This window comes from Lemur catta, chromosome 12 (genome assembly GCF_020740605.2).
Source record: "Lemur catta isolate mLemCat1 chromosome 12, mLemCat1.pri, whole genome shotgun sequence".
NCBI classification, from domain to species: Eukaryota; Metazoa; Chordata; class Mammalia; order Primates; family Lemuridae; genus Lemur; species Lemur catta.
This window is the reverse complement of record NC_059139.1, coordinates 23,657,205-23,680,256: the sequence shown is the minus strand read 5'-3', so window position 1 is coordinate 23,680,256 and position 23,052 is coordinate 23,657,205. Positions and strand designations below refer to the sequence as shown.

Below are 23,052 nucleotides of genomic sequence, written 5' to 3'. Positions count from 1 at the left end.
CTCCTGACCTCGAGCGATCCACCGGCCTCGGCCTCCCAGAGTGCTAGGATCACAGGCGTGAGCCACCGCGCCCGGCCTATAGTATATCTTTAATCCAAACAGTTAACACATATTAAAAAGTTAAGATTAAGCATAAGTGATACTACATTGAAAAAATTCAAGATAGGACTACTATTAAGTAATGGTATTATGGTGTTTTTTGGTGGTTTTGCTTTTTGTTTTTCAACCCAAACTTAGATCTATCACATTCAAATGAATGATCAGTAGTTCTTGGAACTCTCACTTCAAAGAACCTCTTGAAATTGCCTCCTGAGCTAGTTTAGTAAGTAAGCATGTTTAAGCCAGATAGTAATTTATACCTAAATGTCATCTTGATCCTGGCTTGCTCACTCTCACAGGAGTCCATGAATCATTCATTCCTGCAGCAAATATTTACTGAGCATCTACTGCATATTAGGCCCTGTACTAAGTTCTGGGAACAGGAAGATAAATCAGGCATAGTGCCTACTCTCAAGGAGCATAGAATCTAATAAAAGAAGGTACACATATACACCAATGAATACATATGTACTGGTGCAGTAAGGACACATAAGTACACCTGGCCTGTTACTCGATGGGGTAAGTGAAGTTGTGGCATCAGAGAAGGCTGTATAGAGGTGACTCTTGAGCTGGTAATGAATTGGTATTCATCAGTTAGTTAAGGAAGGGTTGACGGAATATTGTGAGCAAAAGCAGAAAGGTGCCAAATGACATAGAGTGTTTGGGCCCTGTGTTAGCATTACCTGGAGATTGTGGTTGGTGTGACTGGGCTTTAAGACATCTGGCAGTCAAGGTAGGTAGGGGGCAGATAAAGAAGGATGGAAAGTATTGTTCGCTATGCCAATCTATTGGGATTTTATCCCACCAGCAGCCGGTAGGAAACCATTAAAGAATAAAAGCAGTGAAAGGGTATGATCAGACACGCTGGCACATTGTGGAGGGTGAATTGGAAAGGATAAGACTGGGAACAGGGAGACCACGTGGATCTCCTAACTTGGCTGCTCATTAGAACCGTCTTGGAAGCTTGTTGGAAATGAAAACTCCTACACCCCATTTCACAGAAATTCTGATTTTAAGTGGTTCTGGAGTAGAGCCCAGTAATCTGTATTATTAGCAAGCTTCATAAATGATTCTTATGCTGCCAGCTCTACATGAGGTCCACTGATAGGTGTTTGGGATCCACTGCATACCCAAGAAATAATCACATGCCTGAACTTTAGCAGGGAATGCAGGGAAGGTTATACAAGACATAGAGATTGACAGGCTGTGGGAAGTTGAAAGAGACAACAGAGATTCACGGCGGTGTCCAGACTGTAGCCTGGGAGAGTGGTGGAGCTGTTTTCCAAACTAAGGAAGAGGAAGTGTGTCTGTATGTGTGCACGTGAATGTACCTGTGTTGGGGGAGGGAGGCACAATGATTTCTATCAGGGACATGTTAAATTTGAGGTACTTTGGGATTAGTGGGTAGTTGAACTTCTGGAACTGAGGAGCTAGGTCTGGGCTGAAGGTACAGATCTTGGAGTCATCAGTTGGGAGGGACTCAAATCATAATAGCACAGGCACTCACCCAGAGAGAGCACACAGTGACAAAAGAAGAGGATAAAGGAGAGAATCCTGCAGGCAGACTACTTTTTAAAGATGAGGATTCAACAAGGCTTGAGGACAATCAATCTGAGCTAGTAAAAGTCTCAGGAGAAAGCTAGCCAAAGGAGGAGTTTCATGAAGGAATTTCCTCAGATCTGGGTTCATTAGACAATTAGAAAGCTGTGCATGTCACAATCACCCAGGGTGCTTTTTCAGAATATACATGCTAGCCCTACTGAATCTGTGGGTGAAGCAGAGGTGGCTTGGCATTTTGAAAGTTCCCCCAAATTCTGATAGAGCTCCCCTCTCAGCCCCGGCCTTTTAAGACTGGAAGGTAAGGACTGTGTCTTTTCCAGCACATGGCAGGCATTTGGTAAATGTTTAACAGTTGCCTTTGCTCTCTTACTTTTGGATTCTGACAGTGATAAAATCACATTTATATACTAAAGATTTAGCACTAGAATAGTTAATTTATAATTATAGCACAAGCTTGAGGGGCAGTTTCAAAGGAAGAATTCTAAAAATATTTGCTCAAAGTCCATAAGTGCAGTAGTTCCCTCTTGTCCAAAGTTTTCCAATGTTTCAGTCACCCCCTGTATAGTACAATAAGGTTTTTTGTTTGTTTGTTTTTTTAAAAGAGAAAAGATCTCACTCTGTCAGCCTGGCTGGAGTGCAGTGGCACGATCATAGCTCACTGCAGCCTTGAACTCCTGGACTCAAGCGATTCTCTCACCTCAGCCTCCTAAGTAACTAGGACTATATAGTGTGTGCCACCACACCTGGCTAATTTTTTTATTTTTTGTAGAGTGAGGGTCTTGCTATGTTGCCTAGGCTAGTCTCGAACTCCCAGGCTCAAGCAATCCTCCTGTGTCGGCCTCCCCAGAGTGCTGGGATTACAGGTGTGAGCCACCACACCTGGTGATATTTATAAGATATTTTGAGAGTGAGAAAGATCACATTCACGTAACTTTTATTACATTATATTGTTAAAATTATTCCATTTTATTATTAATCTCTTACTGCATCTAATTTATAAACTTTATCATAGGAAAAAACATAGTATCCACTCAGCCCTTTGTACTTGTGGGTTTTGCATTCATGGATTCAACCAACTGTGGATCAAAAATACTCAGAAAAGAAAAAAGGATAGTTGCATCTGTACTGAACATGTATACTTTTTTTCTTATTATTTCCTAAACAATACAGTATAACAACTATTTACATACGTTTACATTGTATTAGGTATCATAAGTAATCTAGCAATGATGTAAAGTATGTGAGAGAATGTGCATAGGTTCCATTGAATACTATGCTGTTGTATATCAGGGACTTGAGCATCTGTGGATTTTGGTATCCACAGGGGTCCTGGAACCAATCCCCTGCTGATAATGAGGGACTACTGCACATAGGGTTCAGTACTATCAGTGATTTCAGGCGTCCACTGGTGGTCTTAGAACTTATCCACTGGGCATTAGGGGGACATTTAGTCTTCTCAAATGACTACTTTGGAGGAAATAGTATTAATTTAAATGATAGGTTTGGTATATTTTTTAAAAATACTCTTACCCTGTTATAATGTACACATAAATACAAACATTTTCACTTGCCTAAGAAAACAGCTTGTAGGCCTGGAAGAGGCAGAGGGATACTGTGGACAAGCACTGACCAGAAGCCTTGAAAACCTGGGTTGAAATCCATGTTAGGCCACTGAGAAAGTCACTGGATCTCTCTGGGCCTTGTTCCCTCATCTTTGATATGAAAGATTTTGTCTAGATAGTAGTTAAGGTTCCTCCCCATTCTAAATTTATATTCTATTTTCCTGAGCCTCTTAAAAGGTTAAATCAATTAAGTAGAAATTTCCTCTTCTTTAACAATCCCTACCATTTAGCTCATATTGGATTTAATCCCATTTCTTTCATTTATGTTGCATTAATGCAAATGTTTAAAACATATAAAATTGTTTATGGTATTTTGAAATTATCGTTTATTACAGTTGTTTTGTTCTATGTGTTTTTTCTACAGGTTGGACGAACAGATCACGTTGAATTGTCTTCCGGCCCTGAATTTGAAAAACCATTAGCTTCAAAAACCATTAGCATTTCTGAAGAAGGTTTGTGGGGAGTTTTGGGGGCTGGAACTGAAGGCTGGCTTTGTGACTAAAGAATAAGCTTTTTTTTTTTTTTTTTTTTGGAGTGCCAGAACTAGGGATAGTTTTCATATGTGAGCTGAAGCCATCCGTTCCCCAATTTTTAGATTAGGATTATTTTTGTGATGTGATTGGCTCGCACCTCAAGGCGAGGTTGTTCTGAAAAGCCGATGACCTTCTCTGGCTTTTATACTAGAATGGGGCAATGTGGTCTGGATTTTAGCTTCTGTGGATTCCAAGTCATTGGCCACACACTGCTAGGGATTGCACAGAAATTTGTGCAGAGGTGGTTGTTTGTCTGTGGTCATCAGCTGAGCTGAAATTTGAGGTTCTAGTTAAATGGCCAGGCAATGATGAGGTAGTAAGTTTTTTCATTTCTTACTGAAAGAATCAAATTAGAGTAGTTATGTTTTTACTTTCTGTTAGAGCTACAGTTATTTATACCAGCTTCTTGCTGTCATTAAATTGGAAAAAAAAGTGAGAGACAAGTTTTAATATAAATTTGTTGGTTTGGAGTTGCTGTACTACACAGATAGTATAAATACAGACCCTACACCTGCTTGTGGCAAGCCAGGGGTTTTGAATTCTCAAAGTTGACTTTTATTATTCTCTCATCTATTGTCCAGGCAGGCAGAAAACTTCTTTGCTGTTTCTCTATGGCTGGGATTTTCTTATTCCCATTTTATGGACAGAGCTGTCCTTTAAGGCCATATGAAGGTAGCTAAGTTTCCCTCACTGCAATCTGCAAAAACCACATTTCCTGTTCCCCTGTAGACTATTCTAGCATCATTGCCCACTTACTGCTCCAGCTTTGAGTTCTTTTTTCTTTTTTGGCATCAGGAGATTTCTCTGTTTAGTGGGCCTGGTTATGTTTTAAACTTTTTTTTGTAATTTAGCATTTCTAGGTTTTTATGGCAGGGCACGGGCCTGTGCATGTAGTTCAATCTGCCATGTTTAATGAAGTTGATAGTAATTTTTTTTTTATCATGAGTAAGTTTTAATTTTAAATTACATGTTAAATTAATTCATGTGCAGTGGAAAGCTATGAGAATATGTTGCAAACTTCTAATATATCTGTGTTGCCATGTGTAAATGTTAGCAATTGTTATATCTTTTCCATGTGATTTTTTTTCTCTACTATTTTCTTTTAATTATATCCTCTTGATTAGTACAATTTTTGACTGTTATGGATGATGAAGATCAAAGTAACAAAGAGGAGACTTCAGAAGTTGAATTTTCAGTAACACAGAATCATTCTAGTCGGAAAACCTGTATGTTTCCTACTGCCAGTTCAGCTGTCAGCCTTTCCAGTGAGCAGAATACTACTACGCCTGGTATTGCTCTTCACTTTCTTCATTTACACATACTCTAATTTTCCATTACAGTGTTACTGAATATTATTTACTGGGAATATAGTTATGAAAGGTTTGTGAAGTCATTTTGTAATATTTATTTCAGGAGAAGGAAAGGTAAAACTCATGCCATTCACATGAATTGTGACATCATCACCTTTAAAAGATATACTGCAGCCATGTATTATATCCTGTGTAACTTACTAAATTTATAGCAACTGGAATTACTATGATATTTGATTTTTACAAAAATTGAGAAATTCAAACTTTTTTAATTACAAGAACTGTGAATTTTAATCAGAAAACAAAATAATGGGTGTCATTTATTAAGCCTCTACCATATGCCAGACATCACTATTTTACATGCATGAACCCTGGTTTAAGCCTGACCTCTGAGATAGATATTATTATCCCCATTTTACAGTTGAGTATATTGAGACTTAGAAAGGCTTAATGCCATTGTTTATACCATTTCATTTGGAGTTGGCAATTAAACTGCTCTTCTTTAGTCCTAACAAATACATTTTGTCATATGAATAATAGGGCATAGGAAATGCAGCAGTTCAATGACTGGCAGTGGCTTGGAAATATATATATTTTTTAGCTCTCAGGTATTGATGGTTAATAAAAATGATTGTACTGAGTATTTACAATATGTTTTATTACCATTATTAAAGCAATATAAGCAGTAAAAAAAGTGCTATTTTAAAATGACATTGCTGTTATTTAAATAAAAGCTTTAAGAAGCTGACTTTAAATCTTGAAGTTATTTTCTCTAGTTGTTTCTAGATTCCATGTTTTAGTCATCAACATATGGGGATAATCATCTCCACTTAACAAAGTTGTGAAGATTGAGTATCATTTATAAAGCATCTAGCTGAGGATGTTTGATTCCTGTAGCTTCGTGGTCACTGGTAGCTTTCCTCTCTCCTCCTCTCGGGGAGCATTGACAAATGAAGTTAAACACGACCGGGAGTCTAGGTTGTAGGGGGTTCCAATTGCATCTGAGAAGTTTAGACTCTATTTCATACTTGGGAATCATGAGAGAATTCTGAGCAGAGAGGGAAAATGAGGAGGTTTTGAGGAAGACTAGAATAAGGTATAGGCCAGTTAGTAAGCTACTGAATTAATCTCACCTGTGAAATAACGAGGGTCTGGGTAGTGTTATGGAAAAGCAAAAGAAGAAAGAGACATTCTGAATAAGTAACCAATGATATACTCAGTGACTAAGTAGATTAAAGAGGAGAAGAGCGAGAAAATGAATGGCAGTTTAGTGTTTCCAGAGTATAGGAGCAAGGATATAACTAGGGGCCGGGCACAAGGCTCGTGTCTATAGTCCCAGCACTCTAGGAGGCTGAGGTGGGAGAATCACTTGAGCCCTCAGGAGTTTGAGGCTGCAGTAAGCTATGATTGTGCCCCTGCACTCCAGTCTAGGGCAACAGAGCAAGACCCTGTCTCTAAAAAAAATACTTTTACTTTTTGTTTTAAAAGAGGATATAACTAGGTTTGAGGTCAAACTCTAGAGCACTTTGAGGACAAATGTAAAGATTTAGGGTAATCCTAGGATAGATAAGTGGCCATGTTTAGTATATAGTTTCAGACAAGGAAGTGGAGCATAGATGAAAGTTAGGTTTGAAAAACCAGGTGAAAGAGCCTCTCCCCCAATTATATAGTTAAGACTACAAGAGTGCATCTGTTCTTTGCCAGAAAGAGGGAAAAGGGGAACTACTAAGGACCAACCTGTGAAATGTTACTCATTTGTGAGCAAGGGAAGCCTCCCTAGTGAGTGAAATGGGCGAGCAGAGTCTGGTAAAGAGATTTTTTCAAGAAAACATGAATGACTAACAGTTTCACGAGCCATCAGAAAATCAAGAATAAAGGCTTTGAGTTTTAAGGACTTTCAGTGTAATATTAAGAGTAGAGAAGGCAGGTTGGAAACAGACAGGCTCAAGAAGCTGTTGGTATAGACTACATAATCAAGCATTCTGACAGTAAAAGGAAGTTGAACGATGAGATAGTATAAGGGAAATAAAGTCAAAGATTATTTCAAGATAGGGATAAATACAAATTATTTAATGTTTAAAGGCAGAAGAAAAGGCAGAGGGAAAAGAGAAATTGAAGGTATTGGGTTAAGGAGATGATTCATACAGGATTATACCAGCTTCTTAAATTAGGATGGAAGAAAAGAGAAGGAGAAAAGTCAATAAATGGCGTAACACATATAAAGATGGATAAATTCAAATGCTTTTCTTTAGTATTGAATGTATGATAATAAATTTAGAAAAAACTGTATTACTATTTTTTAACAATGTAGAGAATTTAGATGCCCTAATGGGTATTTTCTCCAAAGATGGCATCTTGCAAAGATGTGTTGTCATTCCCTTGCCTTAATGATCAAAAATAGCTTACATTTCCTCTTTTCCAATTAAGTTCCATTTCCCAGGACATTCTTCTGAGTATTCTTAATAGCGGCAAATAATTTATTCACTGAGGATGGATTGAATTTTTGCTAACAGACAAAAGTTATTCAGGGGCACTTCTGATAAATGAAGTATGTGACTAGGCTGAATGTCCCTATTTGGAATTAAAAATAAGAAATTATGGTTATCAAGGAATAAAATTGGTCCATTGTGTTTAATAAATTGTCTATGAAGGCAGTCCCAAAGGAAGAGTTCCAAAAATGGTTTGAAAATGAAGTAAGGTATACTCTCCCTTTGTAACTACTTTTAAAAGTATTCATTTGGATATAACACTTTACTGCTCTTTAATAAAAGAAAGTAGTTTCATTTCTTAGTAGTCACACTTTTCATCTCTGATGAATATATACTTTCACCATTATTATTTTTTCTTTCAGTAGTTGAGGCTTTTCTTAACAATAACTATATTGAGGAAGATCTTTGTCAGAGACCAAAGGCACTGAATTCTATCATGTAAAATGGTTTCTCTTTAAACATGACATGATTTAGTTAAATTGCATTTGTTATCAAAGTGCTCTGGAGTTCTGCAAAAAGATGTTCTCCTTTAGCAATAGTTATGGAGAAGTATTAAACTTGCATAGATTTAACAGGGTTTGCCCAGGTTTGTAGGTACTTGGCCATGGGTCACCAACAGCAGAACAGCTGGTTGCTTACCTCCCTTTGATGACTGACACTTTAGACTTTACCCTGAGAGGTCTCCATCTTTGACAGTCTCACTGACTTCCCCTTATCCAGCCCAGCCAGTACTGGGAGAGAATCCCTTCATGTCTTTTTCAGGAATAGGCCAACACTGGTAGAAAGTATTCTTCTCTTTTGAAAGTATATGTTACCTTTTTCTCCTGAGCAAAAGCTCTAAGAGGTAGTATTATTACTAATACTAGTAATAGTATTATTATTATTATTGCTATAATCTTAGGTTTATGTAAAGTATTTCCCTCTTAGTTAAAGTTCATTAATTGCTATTAAGAACTCACAAATTCCCAGACTCTGAAGACAAAGATAAAATCCTTGATTTGGAAGTTAATAAACAGTACAATATGTTTTCAAGAAACCAAAATTATTTCATATTAAAAATATGTGTATGTATAAGTCGTAGGGGCAGGTTGGGCCTAATAAAATTTTGAGGAATTTTTTTTCAAGAATAGATGACACTATTCCCTATATTAATCCAATTCTCTTTTAGAGTTAAACATATAGAAGATTGAATAGAGTAAGTGTTTTGCTTTGAAGACATGTAGTTAATACTGAACAAAGCTTTAAAATCATTCTTTGGGTTATAATCTTACAAGTAAATGGGTTCTTGGATTTAAATTAGATATTTTCCAAAATGTATTGCTTTAGATCACCAGAAGTTTTTTGTTTTGTTTTTATATGAAGTTAATTGCATTCTAGTACTCTAAACAGTGTGCTAAGCAGAGTTGTACCTTCTGAAGGATATTATACAGAATACTTGAGCTAGAAATATAATTATCTTAAAATGTAGACAATATTTACTACCAAATAGCATATTCAAGAGGAAGACAAATATGCTGTACATGTGTATCTTTAAACCAATTTGGAGGTTTAAAAATATTTAATTTCTGGTTATATAATTTCTAAGTCAGGTCAATAATTGAAAGTAAAAAAAATGACTTGAAGTTTTTATTAATAATAATGTTTCTTTTTTAAAGGTATGAATAACAGTGATGAATTATTTGAGAGGTAAATATCTTGAGTAAATTTACAGTTTTACTTAAAGTTGGGTATAAGTATGTGTTCTGGAAATTTTGTTGTTCACGTGTGTGTGAACTTTTACACTATACATCTTTTCATGGTGTAAAGGAATACAGTAAGTTCCCATTGGGCATAGGATGTTTTAAGAAACTGAGGATTAGTATAGCCCTTACTGTTTAGTATGGGTAATTAAAATACAATAGGCTATATTTGTTACATTATCTTTTACTAAATATGTATTAAATTTCAGCAGGCAGGACCTGTAGAGGCTTTCTCCTGGCCCTTATATTTGCTTTTTTAAGAGAACCTACTAAGTCATTAATTATCGGTGGTTAGGTTTTTCCACTGAGAGTTACTAGGATTACAGAAATAGAAGGAACAGCAGATGTATGTTTATTATCTGGTATTCATTTGTTACATGTTCATTTTTACTTAATGTAATTAAGTTGTAGATACTGATTTATATTTCTCAAATTACATTTACAAATGAAGCGTTTCAGAAGATCCACTCCAGATGACTGGATTGACTGATATTGCAGACATTATTGATGACCTTATAAGTAAAGATGGAATTTCCAGTGAGGAGCTTGGCTTAACAGAACAACAAGCTAGGAATATCTCCAGGTAATGCCATTTAAAATATTTATGGTTCAAGAATGTTCAAAATTGGCCATATTTTGATGTGATTTTTATGGAACAAATTTGAAGCTTAAAATAGATTTTTTTTCTGCCTAAATACATTTTGTGATGTGTATGTGTCATTTCCCCCTCTCCCCCAACAAGTATAGTATATATCTGTATCCTGTGAGTTTTCTCAAGGTGTCTTCACTCTAAGTACAACATACCTTTAGTCCCATCTCTTATTAGAAGTAATTAATAAGGTAGTTCCTGGCACTTTACCCTAAATATTAACCCTTAGAACACATTTCAATAGCTTTTCCTTGGAACATTAGGTTAAAATGTTTCCTTACAATCTTCTCTGTGTCAGGAACTGGTTCCTGATAGAACGAAGGCTGACTCTCATACTGATGCTTCCCCACGACACATACACTCTTGGCTTGCTTATTTAAATAATCAGCCTTATGAATAGCAGCTGTACTTCTTTATTTCCTAGTTCAATTCCACTTACTACCTCAGTGAAAATGCAGTGTATACTCAAACTTACAAAACTGTTAGCAGGAAATAGCGTCCCCCCCCCAAAAAAAGAAAAAAATACTATTTCTATTTAATTAGTAGAATTTATCTGTTATATTATATATGACCTTGTATCAAGACCATGTAAACTCTGACTTCCTAAGCTAACACACTTAGTTACCTTCAGTTGTTTGTTAATGATCATGTTATCAACAAAAGTCCATTAAATGTCAAGAATTGGAATAAAAATTAAATATGGTTTCTGCTCTTGGAGATAGAGCTGTAAGACCAAGTTATATCATTGCTATGGGAGCTCAGAGGAATAGAATCAGCCAAAGAAGGCAGCTACACTAGTTCTGAATTTGAACCATATCTCAAAGGATCAAGAGAATTCATGTGGCTGATAGCTGGGAGAAAAGGTGTTCTAGGCAGAGAGAAGACAATACACAAAGATGTGATTGGCAGTCAAGTACAAGGATTAGATACGGCTAGAGTTTGTGCACTGGAGGGGGGAGAGTGGGGTGAACTGGGGGTGGGGACCAGAGGCTCTCACTGAGCTCAGTCTTTCTGTGAGCAGTGCGGGAGTCAGCAAAGGACTTTCACGGGAAATAGCCAATTAGAAGTCTTGCTTCAGTAGTCTAGGGATGAGGTGAATTAGAATGGAAAGTATAGTGCAGTAGGTGTGAGGCTGTCAGGAGGTGAGAATGACAGCTTTTCTACTTGGATGACCGAGTTGATAATGATTTCTTTAGCAAGATAGAGAATGCAGTTTTAGGTATAAGGTGCCAGGAGAACGTTTTGTTGATAATATTCATTGGTACATTAGTTTTAAGTCCTCTGAGAAGCACATAGGATTTTGACGAGCAAGAGATTTATTTGGAGAAAAGGCAAATAAATTGGAGGGGAGGAGGGGAGGATGCCATACAAAGTGACATTGCAGCTGTCAGACTGCAATGCTGATGCGGGTCTCATCCCGTGCTGGGGTCCCTGAGATCACCCCCAGGTTCAGTGGTTCACTAGGAGGACTAAGAGAACTCGGCATATAGTCATGTTGATGGCTAGAATTTATCACTGCAAAAAGGTTCAAAGCAATATCAGCAAAGGAAAAAGGTACATGGGGTAAATTCCAGGGGAAATCAGGCAGAAGCTCCCCAGAGTCCTTTCCCAGTGGAATCACACAGGACACACTTAATAACTGCAGCAAGAAGTTGTGACAGCATGTGTGAAATGTTGTCTACCAGGCAAGCTCATTAGAGACTCAGTGCATAGGGTTTTACTAGGGGGTGTTGCCTGACATGTACCAAGATTCCAGACTTCCAGAAGGAAAGCAGGTGTTCAGAATAAGCCACATTGTTTGTATTTGTGACCCATCTTCCAGGCAGGATAGCATCTTCACACACTGGGTGATGCATCTGCCCCAAACCCCCATCTTGCACCACCAGTTTTCTCAGACCACTCCTAGTATCACTTGCATTAGTTTGGATCCTCCAAGAAGCAGAAGCCAAGATGGGATCAGAGGGTAGAGGATGTGCCTGTGAGGGGAATAAGAAAAAAAAACAGAAGAAGGGAGGAGAAGCATCAGACCACAATGTTGGTCTGAGGCCTCTCTGTGACAGAGAGAGGGAAAGGAAGAGGGTTGGGAGACACAGTGTGGTGCATACTTCTAAGATATTTCAGCCAGGTCAGTGTAAGACCTTAAGCCAAAATCACCCAGTGTATCACCTGTATCTTGTAGGAATGGGCCTATGCAGTGTCCCTGCCTTGCTTAGTCACTAACTTGGGCCAGAGCACGGGAAGTATGGCATGGGCCTAAACGTGGGGCTAGATCCAGAAGGGCAGCAGTTGCAGTCATCTCTGTATTCTAAGTCTTGAAAATTACTGAGATAGCTCAGGGAATACATTAAAGAAGTCTAAAATGGAACCTTTAAGACATTAATATTGAGGTGGTGAGGAGAAAAGAAAGGAGACAATGTAGGAAGCTACATAGTGTTTTGAGAATTAGAAAAAGACCCAGGTAAGATAGAGTTAAAAGAAAAGGGGGAAAGAATTTAAAGCAGCAGTCCTCAACCTTTTTGGCACCAGGGACTGGTTTCATGGAAAACAATTTTTCCACAGACCGGAGGTGGGATTGGGGGGATGGTTTCAGGAGGATTCAAGTTTCTTACATTTATTGTGCAGTCAAACCTCTCTGCTAGTGATAATCTGTATTGGCAGCTGCTCCCCAGCGCTAGCATCACCACCTCAGCTCCACCTCAGATCATCAGGCATTAGATTCTCATAAGGAGCTGCAACCTAGATCCTCCACATGGAGTTTACAGTAGGGCTCTGGCTCCTGTGAGATTCTAATGCCGCTGCTGATTTGACAGGAGGCGGAGCTTACGTGTTGATGCGAGTGATGGGGAGCGGCTGTAAATACAGATGAAGCTTCACTTGCTTGCCTGCTGCTCACCTCCTGCTGTGCAGCCGGGTTCCTAACAGTCCGTGGCCTGGGGGTTGGGGACTGTAGGTTTAAAGCAAATGTTATAAAGAAGTTGTTGGTGAACTTTGAGACCATTTTCAGCAGATTTCAAGGACAGATTGGGGTGAGTTGATTAGAGATCATAAGTGTGTACTACTTTTCAAGATGGGGCAAAATCTTTCCAAAGGAATAGTATTAGTCATGATATTTCTTACCTGCATAACAAATTTAAAGGCACATGATTCCTTGCTTGTTAAATTTCCCAGAATTCAGCATTCTTCTGGCAGACATCCACAAAGAACTGAGAAGGAGAGAAGAGAGATTCAAGTCTGGATGAAAAGAAAACAAAAAGAAAGAATGGCAGAGTATCTAAAGCAGCTGGCAGAAAAGAGAGGGCAAGAACATAATCCTTTCTGCCCTAGAAGCAATCCAGTAAGTCTGCAGTATCAAGGGTAATGGAATTATCACAGAATATGTGTAGTTTTTTCCTGGCAAATATTTGAGAAAAGGATTAACATATTAGTTCATTAAACATGAAATGTCTGATTTCGAATGAAAAGTGTAATTTATTATATCTCAAACAAGAAGCAGTACAATTAATCAAAGTATGAGCCTAAACTAATGGACACAGATTTGCCATCCTAATAGCAGTTTGTTTATGCCAGCAGCAAAGAAGCCTGGAGAGCAAGTGGTGATAAAATCACGAAAAGCGTTTTCCATAGCCTGTTGAGAATTGAATATTTTTCCTTTCAAGAAGTGGTCCAAAGCCTGCAAAAGGTGGTAGTCAGTTGGTGCAAGGTCTGGTGAATATGGTGAATGACAGAGAGTTTCCAAGGGCAGTCTCTGTAGTCTGAGCAGTGTTTGTTTGTTTGTTTGTTTGTTTGTTTGCAACATGTGGTCTTGCAAGAGGATTGGCCTATCTCTGTTGTGCAGTCTCAGCTGCTTAATCTCAAGCATCCTCATCATTTCATCCAGTTGGTTGCAGTAGACATCTGTTGTAATCGACCAACCAGGTTTCATGAATCTGTAGTAGAGAATACCAGTGCTGGACAACCAAACAGACACCATTAGCTTTTTTTGATGAATATTTGGTTTTGTACTGTGTTCCAGCACTTCATCTTTATCCAACCATTGTGCCAAACACTTGCAATTGTCAGGAAGAATCCATTTTTCATCATATGTAACAATACAGTGTAGAAATGGTATGCCTTTATGTCATGACAGCAAAGAAAGGCAAGCACTGAGATAATTTCTCTTCTGACAGTCATTTAAGTCATAAAGGTACCCATCTATCCAGCTTCTTTACCTTGCTGATTTGTTGTAGTGGTCCAATATTGTTGGAATAGTGAAACCTTGCTGCTAATTCATGCATAGGTTGAGATGGATTCGCTTCTATTACAGCTTTCAGCTCATCATTATCCACCTGGGTCCCAGTTGCCCACGTGCCTCATTTTCAAGATTAAAATCACCAGAACGGAACTTCTAGAACCATCCACATACTATGTGTTCATTAGCCACATCCTTCCCAAACACTTCAGTGATATTTTGAGCTGTCTGTGCAGCATTGGTTCCACAATGGAACTCATATTCAAAAATAACATGAATTTTTGACTTATCCATGGTTTCACAAAAGTTGATCTAAAAAAAAAAATTGAAAGATAATCACAAGCCAGAAACCATGGGTTTGAAATAATGAGGATGTACCTTCACAATAAAAATAAAACAAGAAGTGTCAAAATGAAAATGTCAGAGATAGCAACTGTCAAACTTAGCACTTACAGAAATTGGACATTTCATACTTAATGACCTAATAATTTGGATGTGTTTCTCATTTGGCAAATAGAAAAGTCATCAGTTTAAGTCAGGAAAAGTTAAGAAATTACCTTAAAATGTATCAGGATTTTGTATTTGGTTGATGAGAAGTGAACCATGTTCTCTTGAACTATCATAAATAGTTTTTTCTCCCCCAGGCTAATTATGGCTTTAGCATTTTAAGAAAATGAGGAGATTGAGTGACTGGGTGACCAATTGGAACTGTTCCTTTAATTTTCATTAAGAGCCAGTGGCAGTTGAAATAACTGTGTATTAAAGCCATTTTTAAAACTCAGTTTTCTGGCCGGGCGTGGTGGCTCACACCTGTAATCCTAGCACTCTGGGAGGCCGAGGCGGGTGGATCGCTCAAGGTCAGGAGTTCGAGACCAGCCTGAGCAAGAGTGAGACCCCGTCTCTACTAAAAATAGAAAGAAATTATCTGGCCAACTAAAAAAATATATATAGAAAAAATTAGCCGGGCATGGTGGCGCATGCCTGTAGTCCCAGCTACTCGGGAGGCTGAGGCAGGAGGATCGCTTAAGCCCAGGAGTTTGAGGTTGCTGTGAGCTAGGCTGATGCCACGGCACTCACTCTAGCCTGGGCAACAGAGTGAGACTCTGTCTCAAAAAAAAAAAAAAAAAAAAAAAAAAAAAAAAAAAACTCAGTTTTCTATCTGTAACTTTACAAAGAATACAGGGAAAAAAAAAAAAAAACTATGGTCTAATCATGTACCAACAGAACAGGGGCACTTCTGTCTGTGTGTAATTTTTTTTTTTAACCATATATTTACTTAACCCTGAATATAGACATCACCATGGCTAGGTCAAGAGCAGTTTTCTTCAAACAGTGAAACAAGGCAGTCTTACTTTGATAGTTATAATACTATGAAAATACATTTAGATTACAGTTTTACTTTGTAATCAGAAGTAAAATAAAATGTTAATATAATAGAACTTCATTTTTTCAGCATCATTAGGAGAACAAATTCTTTAAGTCATGTTCCAGATAAGGCTGTCCCATTTAAACACCAGGTAGTACAAAAGTAGATGAACTATTAAAGTGTGTAATTTACTTACCTGCCTCTGAAAAGAGCATATTGGTATTAATATAGCATTTTCTTGATAGCTGTGGAGACCTGGTAGTGATCCTCAAGGACACTGAGGTACGTGACTAGAATCTTAAAGTGCGTGTGTGTGTGTGTGTGTGTGTGTGTGTGTGTGTGTGTGTGTGTGTGTGTGTGTGTGTATGTTCCCCTTCCTGTGAAGAACGGGTTCAGACATCGCCTTCCCTGCCAAGGACGTAAATACCCAGGATGGTTATCCTGTATGCAGATTTAGAATAAATTAACTCTGAGGGTGTAAGGGATAAGGACTCCTTGGTTCATAGACTTTGTGACATCTTATTCAAGATTGCAAACACTTGTTTCTTTATTTTTAACATCTATTTGGGTAAAGAGATGGGATCAGTGACTGGTTAATGTAATTAAAAATTTCATTTGAATTTCTATCATAAATCAACAAGAGCTTTAATTTGTTACTTCTACTTTATAGGATCTTGAGAAAGTAAATTTACTTCTGTGTGCCAATTTTTATATACATAATCATGTATGAAAAGATTTAATCTCACATGTAACTCATGATAATAGTTCGTAATGTTTTGGAATGTGTGTCATTTGTTGTTTGCCTTCTGGTGCATAAATTCTGAAGAGTTTACAAGTCACAATGAACTCACTGCAGTAGGTTTTGGGTGAACATTTTAAAACATCATAATGATGATTGTAAATGCCGATGACTCATTTCTGCTTTATTAACAAAGCTCTTGGTGAGATTAATCACAAGATTAAATACAGAATATAGGTGTTTTCATCCCTAACATGTTCCTGCTTTCCATTTTAAGCAAAGCTAATAAGGTTCCCCCCTTTGAGAAAATATATTAATTCAACTAGTAAAATACAGGGTGTCCCAAAAGTCACCATACATAGGGAAAATGGGAAATTGTAGCTAAATGTACCTTTATTTACAAAATATTCATTCATTACAAAATTTTTCCTTTGTATGGAGACTTTTGGGACACTTTATAGATTTTGCATTCCATTTATTAAATTGGATTTTAGTTTAATTGCATGATGCTTAATTTAATATATTCATGTTTTGTGCTAGGGTGGAAAGCTTCATCAAATATGACAGTATTTTGTACTGCTTTCTATAATAAATGGCAGAATTATGTCTAATGGTTTAATTATTTGTGCTGAACAATAATGAATTAACTGGATGTTTCTTTTGCAGTTTTACATGACTTCAAGGGAAATCAGACTGAGACAAAAGAGGAAGCATGAAAAAGACAGGTGAGTTTGGTAGCTATACCCTGAGCATTCTTGCTAGCTTGCTTATCCTAGGTATAAATAAAGCCTTAAGAATTCTGTTTTTCACAATAGTCTCTTTTTTGTTGATAAACAGAAAATTATGGGAGATACCACTACAAGGAAAATAATGAGACTCACTAGCTTTTTACGAATTTGCTTTCAAATATTATTTGTTTCATTCAATTTTTATGATTTTTATTTCTGCTGTTCTCCTCCCTTTCCTAACCCAGGTATGTACATGCATTTGGGAAATACTCTGAAGGCTAGAACTACAAGTACCTTTAATAATACCACCTAATTGTTTTCAGAAATCTGATGAACAGAAGAATTTGAAAAGCATGGAAAAAAGCAAATTCTAGGTGGTCTTGGTTGAAACACCATGTTCCCTCTAGATATATAAGCTGAAAGTGACTCTTTTAGTAAATAATGTTTAATTCTTTGTCTAAAGATTGCTGCTCTCTGAAAACTATAGTCGTCGAATCTCGCAAGCATATGGTCTGATGAATGAGCTGTTGTCTGAATCAGTACAACTACCAACAGTTGCACCGAAACCATTGCCTAACAAACCCAGCACTACTCAACCATCCAGACGGCAACACTGCCCTTCTCCAAGAGGGTAAGGCAAGGGCTTGCATATCACTTGGCAAAATCACGTCAGGCCTAATAAGAAACACAGTACATTTGTGACCCAAGTTCAGTGTATTTGCATCTACCCTGCTTAGAATTATGATGATAAAGTGAAGAAAAAATAGCCCCATAATTAGGTCTGTATTTGTCGATAGAATCACCAAGGAAAATGGCAAAAATAATACTAAATTTCTAACTAAGCTAGCAAAGCACTTCAGTATACCTGAAATACAAAATTTCTTAATATCTGTTCAGTCCTGTTTCCTTTGCCTTAGTGTTTGATTAACATTTGCTTCTGGAATTTGCCTTGTAACTGCTCTCCTTGTTTCTCTACTTGGCATAGTCACTCTTGCAGAAACAGCCAAGTCCCCATCACTTCTCCTTCTCCTGCCCCTCCCCTGCCCAGTTACACCCATTCCCTTGTAGATATTATTATGTATTTCACCTCCATCACCTGCAGAGGACTTGGATGTGAGTTCATTAGGCAAGAATTAATGAAACATAGAATGCTGAAGAAATGTGCCCAAGAATAAAACTCTTATATATGGCAAACAAACATGCAAAATTGTATCTGTTGGTAATCCATAAGGTGAACATGAGTTGGCAGTAGAGTGTTGTTAAAAATTACCACCTTTGACAAAATAAGTGGTTAGAATTATAATCATATAATTTAAGAGTCTGGAGGAAATGCTACCAACATAAACCAAGAAGTAATCAGATTACTTGTATGTGTAATTTTGAGTTTGCTTAAAATACCAGAGATTCCCCTTAAGTCTTTTCTAGAACAAAGCAGGGAATTAAATACATAAAAGACTGACAAATATATGGATAATTCAAAATGGGTAGAGAGATAACCACAAACAATCCGTGTGGGAAAAAATGAGATTTGAGGTATGAAATAGAATAATTTATTGAGGATTGATACATTAAATGTATCACTGAGGTACTGAATAAGCAGTGTCAAGTGAACGTATTAATCTGGGCTATAATTTGGGCTATTTTTTTATTTCAATAGATTAAATGTTTTTTTGTTACATGGATGAATTGTATCATGTTGAAGTCAGGGCTTTTAGTGTACCCATCAAGAGAATAGTGTACATTGTACCCGAAATGTAAATTTTTATCCCTCACCCTCCTCCTGCGTTTCCAGTGTCCATGACACCATTTTATGACCATGCATTCCCATCATCTAGTTCCCACTTATAAGTGAGAGCATGTGGTGTTTGCTTTTCCATTCCTGGGATACTTATTTAGGATAATGGTCTTCAGTTCCATCCAAGTTGCTGCAAAAGATATTATTTCATTCTTTTCTATGGCTGAGTAGTACTCCATATATGTGTGTATATGTGTGTATGTATGTGTATGTGAGTACACACACGCTACGTTTTCCCTCTCTACTCATCCACTGTTGGGCACTTAGGTTGATTCCATATCTTTGCTATTGTGAATTATGCTGTGATAAACATACGGATGCAGTGTCTGTTTTTGTAAAATGGCTTCATTTCCTTTGGGTAGATGCCCAGTGGTGGGATTGCTGGATCGAATGGTAGATCTGCTTTTAGTCTTTGAGGCATCTGCATGCTCTTTTCCACAGAGGTTGTAATAATTTACAATTCCACCAACAGTGTTTAAGGGTTCTTTTTCACAACATCCACACCAACATTTTGGTTTTCTGATTTTTTAATAATGGCCATTCTAATTGGGGTAAAGTGGTATCACATTGTGGATGGGCATTTTTTTTAAGAGACAGGGTCTCATTATGTTGTCCAGGCTGGAGTACAGTGGCTATCTCAGATGCAGTCATAGCACACTACAGCCTCAAACTCCTGGGAGCAAGCAATCCTCCCATCTCAGCCTCCCCAGTAGCTGGGACTACAGGTATGCACCGCTAAGCCCAGCTTAATTTGAGCTTTTTAAAATATTAAAGTGTGTCACTGATATGAGATTCTAAGGATATAATAATTTATGTAATTTCTATTTTAGAGAGAATCAACATGGTCACAACTGTCCATTAAATCGACCTAGAAAAGTCAGATATATATCCAAACCAAGTTGTACCCGTAAGGGAAAACCTTTTGAGCAACCTCAAGGCTCACCTCGGTCATGTGGTAAGACTGAAAGCTTTTTTATCTTGGGTGATTTGCACCTATTCCTTCTTCAAAGTTGTGTTTTCATTAGTAAAAGCTATAAATCTTAGTAAAAAAGGAATTTTTATTTCAACAGAATACAAGGGATTGGTAAAGACTTGGCTGTACTGGGATTTTGTGTTGCTTTGAAATAAAAAGGCCCTAGGAATCTTTTTAACCTAATGACCTTTAGAATTTGAAGTCAGTGAATTAGATATAACTTACTCAGGAGTCTGTGTCTTTTTTATGTCTGGCTAAAGATGTAGATATTTGTACAAATCGAGTTCTGATCGATTGCAGGATGGATATATCACGGAAGAATACTAAGAAGCTCAGATTGAAATAACATCATGTTTTTACACTTTACAGATTTTTTTCCATATATGTGGAAAAGATATATTTATTGCTAGCCTTTCTTTAGTTAATTTTGCTATATTTGGGTTTTGATTACTAAAATAAAATATGGTTATTTATAAAATGATTATAAATTAAAAATGTATAATAATAGCTGACATATAAATGCATGAAGTTAAAAATGTATAACAACTAATTTATGTGCCAGGTTCTATTTAAGCTCTTTAATTACAACCTTTGTGAGATAGGTGCTATTATGAGGGTGATAATATCTTGTCACCACACTTACCCTGTGACACCCATGCCCAAAGGCAGATTGTAAGCCTGAAGATGCCTAAAACATTGCTCCTAGGAAGTTTCCACAAGATTTTCCATAAAAGGCAAGAAAAACCTAGGTCTCCGAGTTCACCCATCTTTGAAGTCAAGACTTCTCCACAGTTCCGTTATATCTGTGGCCTCTCCTCCCTAGACTTTTTTGTCCTAGAGATTAATTACCATTACTTTTCAAATCCAAAGAAGGCCAGATTCAATTTTCACATCACACACTGACAGAACAGGAATTGTTAGAAAACCCTAAAGTGAACTACATCCAGACTTTATGATTTAAATATTAGGTAAAATGTGATTGCCTTGCTTTGATGACAAAAGTCACAGTAAATTAACAAATGAATGAATGAGTCAGTCCCAATGTGTGCTTTGTTCTTATCCCTTGAAAGGTTCTCATGCTCCATGTCGAACTTGGCAGCATACAAAAAAACATGGACGTGCTGGGCTTGTACCTCAAACCAAGCAGGTGTGTATAGAGTACGAGAGAGAGGAGACTGTGGTGAGTCCCTGGATGTTGCCCTCAGAAATCCATAAGATTCTTCATGAGAGTCACAATTCCCTTCTACAAGTAAGCATTGTTCCAGATTTTAATTTGTCTAGTGATTGCTCTGTGTTCTTCAGTGTCTTTTATTTGTTTTTTGGGGTATGTAGAAATACTGAAAGATTGTTAGGTCGGTTTGAAATAGTGATTCAAAGCATCTACCCCTTTTGCTTCGTTATCCAATGTTTATCTTTCAGAATTCTCCTTGACTTTTTAACTAAAAAGACAACAAAAACATAAGAACAGTTAATTGTACTATAATTATTAAAATCTATTCTGTCCACTCCTTAGATCTGGTGCTAGCATCTAGTTGTGTCAGGTGATGTTCAGCTCATTGTCAATCCAGATGTACCCGGCAACCACAGCCCTGGTTCCCTTCACGTAGCTTTCAGCCCTTTGGTGTATGGGCAACTCTGGGACCTTCGGAAAGCTTAGTTCATGTTCCAGTTGTTTTTTCATAGGGGCCAGGACCACAACTGACTATCTTTTTAATTTTTTAATTTTTTTATTTTTTCCCTATTTCAGGATATTATGGGGGTACAAACATATTGGTTACATGTTTATGACTTTGCCTCACCCAAGCCAGGATTAGAGGCCTGCCCTTCCCCCATTCAATACTCACCGCATCTATTAGTTGTGAGTTTACCCACCCCCGCTCTCCCAACCCCCAATGACTATTACTACCATGTGAGCACCTTAGTGTTGATAAGTTAGTGCCAATTTGATGGCAAGTACATGTGGTGGTTATTCTTCCATTCTTGTGATACCTCACTTGTATGTGTATACCATATTTTATTAATCCACTCATGGATTAATAAAATTCACTCATAGTGAATTGTGCTGCCATAAACATTCGAATGCAGATGTCTTTATCATAGAATGTCTTTTGTTCTTTTGGGCAGATGCCTAGTAGTGCTATTGCTGGATCAAATGGTATTTCTATTTTTAGCTCATTGAGGTATCTCCAAATTATTTTCTACAGAGGTTGTACTAATTTGCAGTCCCACCAGCAGTGTAGGAGTGTTCCCATCTCTCCACATCCTCACCAGCATTTGTTGTTTTGGGACTTTTTGATGAAGGCCATTCTCACTGGTGATATTTCATTGTGATTTTGATTTGCATTTCCCTAATGGTTAGAGATGTTGAGCATGCTTTTATATGTCTGATGGCCATTATTCTGTCTTCTTTGGAAAAGTTTCTGTTCATGTCCTTACTGTCTTTTTAATTTGATAGGACTTGTCACCAACTGAAGAGGAAGAGCCAGAGCCTCCTTTTGGGGTGGGTGGCATGGACAGCATTTCTGAGAGCACCGGCAGCATCCTCAGCAAGCTTGACTGGAATGCCATTGAAGACATGGTGGCCAGTGTGTAGGACAAGAGCCTGTCTGTCCACTGTGCCCTAGACCTGTAAGACCTGGATATCATTCTGTTTCCAGGCAGAGGCCAGCACCTCAGTAATGTGGTTCTGAAAGATTTGTGGTTTTGAGAGAGAGAGAGAAGCAATGAAGGAAGCAATGGGAATTTACCACCTGTAGCCATATTATTACCTGGATTAGCCATTTTAAGAGGGAAAATAAACATTTCTCAATAACTCTGTCTTCATGGGGAAAGGCTTATTTAATTATAGATGTATATATGTTTTTGCATTTGACTTATCATTAGGTATAATTTAAAAAGTGATAACTACCTTTCAAGCCAACTGTACATATTTAAACTGCTTTCAATAAAAACCTTGTATCTCACCACCTCTTTTACTACTCTCTTGAGTTTTGAGAAACAATATGGGTGCACCTGGGAGGGAAAAAATCCTTTTTTTAAAAATAATTATTTTTATTTCAGCAGATTATGGGGGTACAGATGTTTAGGTTACGTATATTGCCTTTGCCCCACCCGAGTCAGAGCTTCAAGCATGTCCATCCCGGAAATGGTGCACACCACACCCATTAGGTGTGTATATACCCATCCCCTCCACTCCCTCCCATCTGCCCGACACCCTATGAA

At 37.6% G+C, this 23,052-nt stretch overlaps 1 protein-coding gene across 2 annotated transcripts in view; it reads left to right on the top strand.

The window, feature by feature from the left end:
- Positions 1 to 22,805, top strand: part of CPLANE1 (ciliogenesis and planar polarity effector complex subunit 1) — a 67,203-nt gene extending 44,398 nt beyond the window's left edge. The window contains exons 26-35 of one of the 2 annotated variants that reach the window (XM_045566524.1): positions 3,646 to 3,733; positions 4,939 to 5,103; positions 9,269 to 9,299; positions 9,804 to 9,935; positions 13,170 to 13,335; positions 17,001 to 17,059; positions 17,526 to 17,693; positions 19,688 to 19,812; positions 20,901 to 21,079; positions 22,286 to 22,805. In XM_045566524.1, coding sequence (XP_045422480.1) covers positions 3,646 to 3,733; positions 4,939 to 5,103; positions 9,269 to 9,299; positions 9,804 to 9,935; positions 13,170 to 13,335; positions 17,001 to 17,059; positions 17,526 to 17,693; positions 19,688 to 19,812; positions 20,901 to 21,079; positions 22,286 to 22,423 — 1,251 coding nt within the window. In that variant the 3' untranslated portion in view covers positions 22,424 to 22,805. Of the gene's footprint in view, positions 1 to 3,645; positions 3,734 to 4,938; positions 5,104 to 9,268; positions 9,300 to 9,803; positions 9,936 to 13,169; positions 13,336 to 15,840; positions 15,878 to 17,000; positions 17,060 to 17,525; positions 17,694 to 19,687; positions 19,813 to 20,900; positions 21,080 to 22,285 lie in introns of those variants that run through there. The other variant, XR_006738670.1, reaches the window with a different exon arrangement.
- Positions 22,806 to 23,052: the final 247 nt, after the last annotated feature.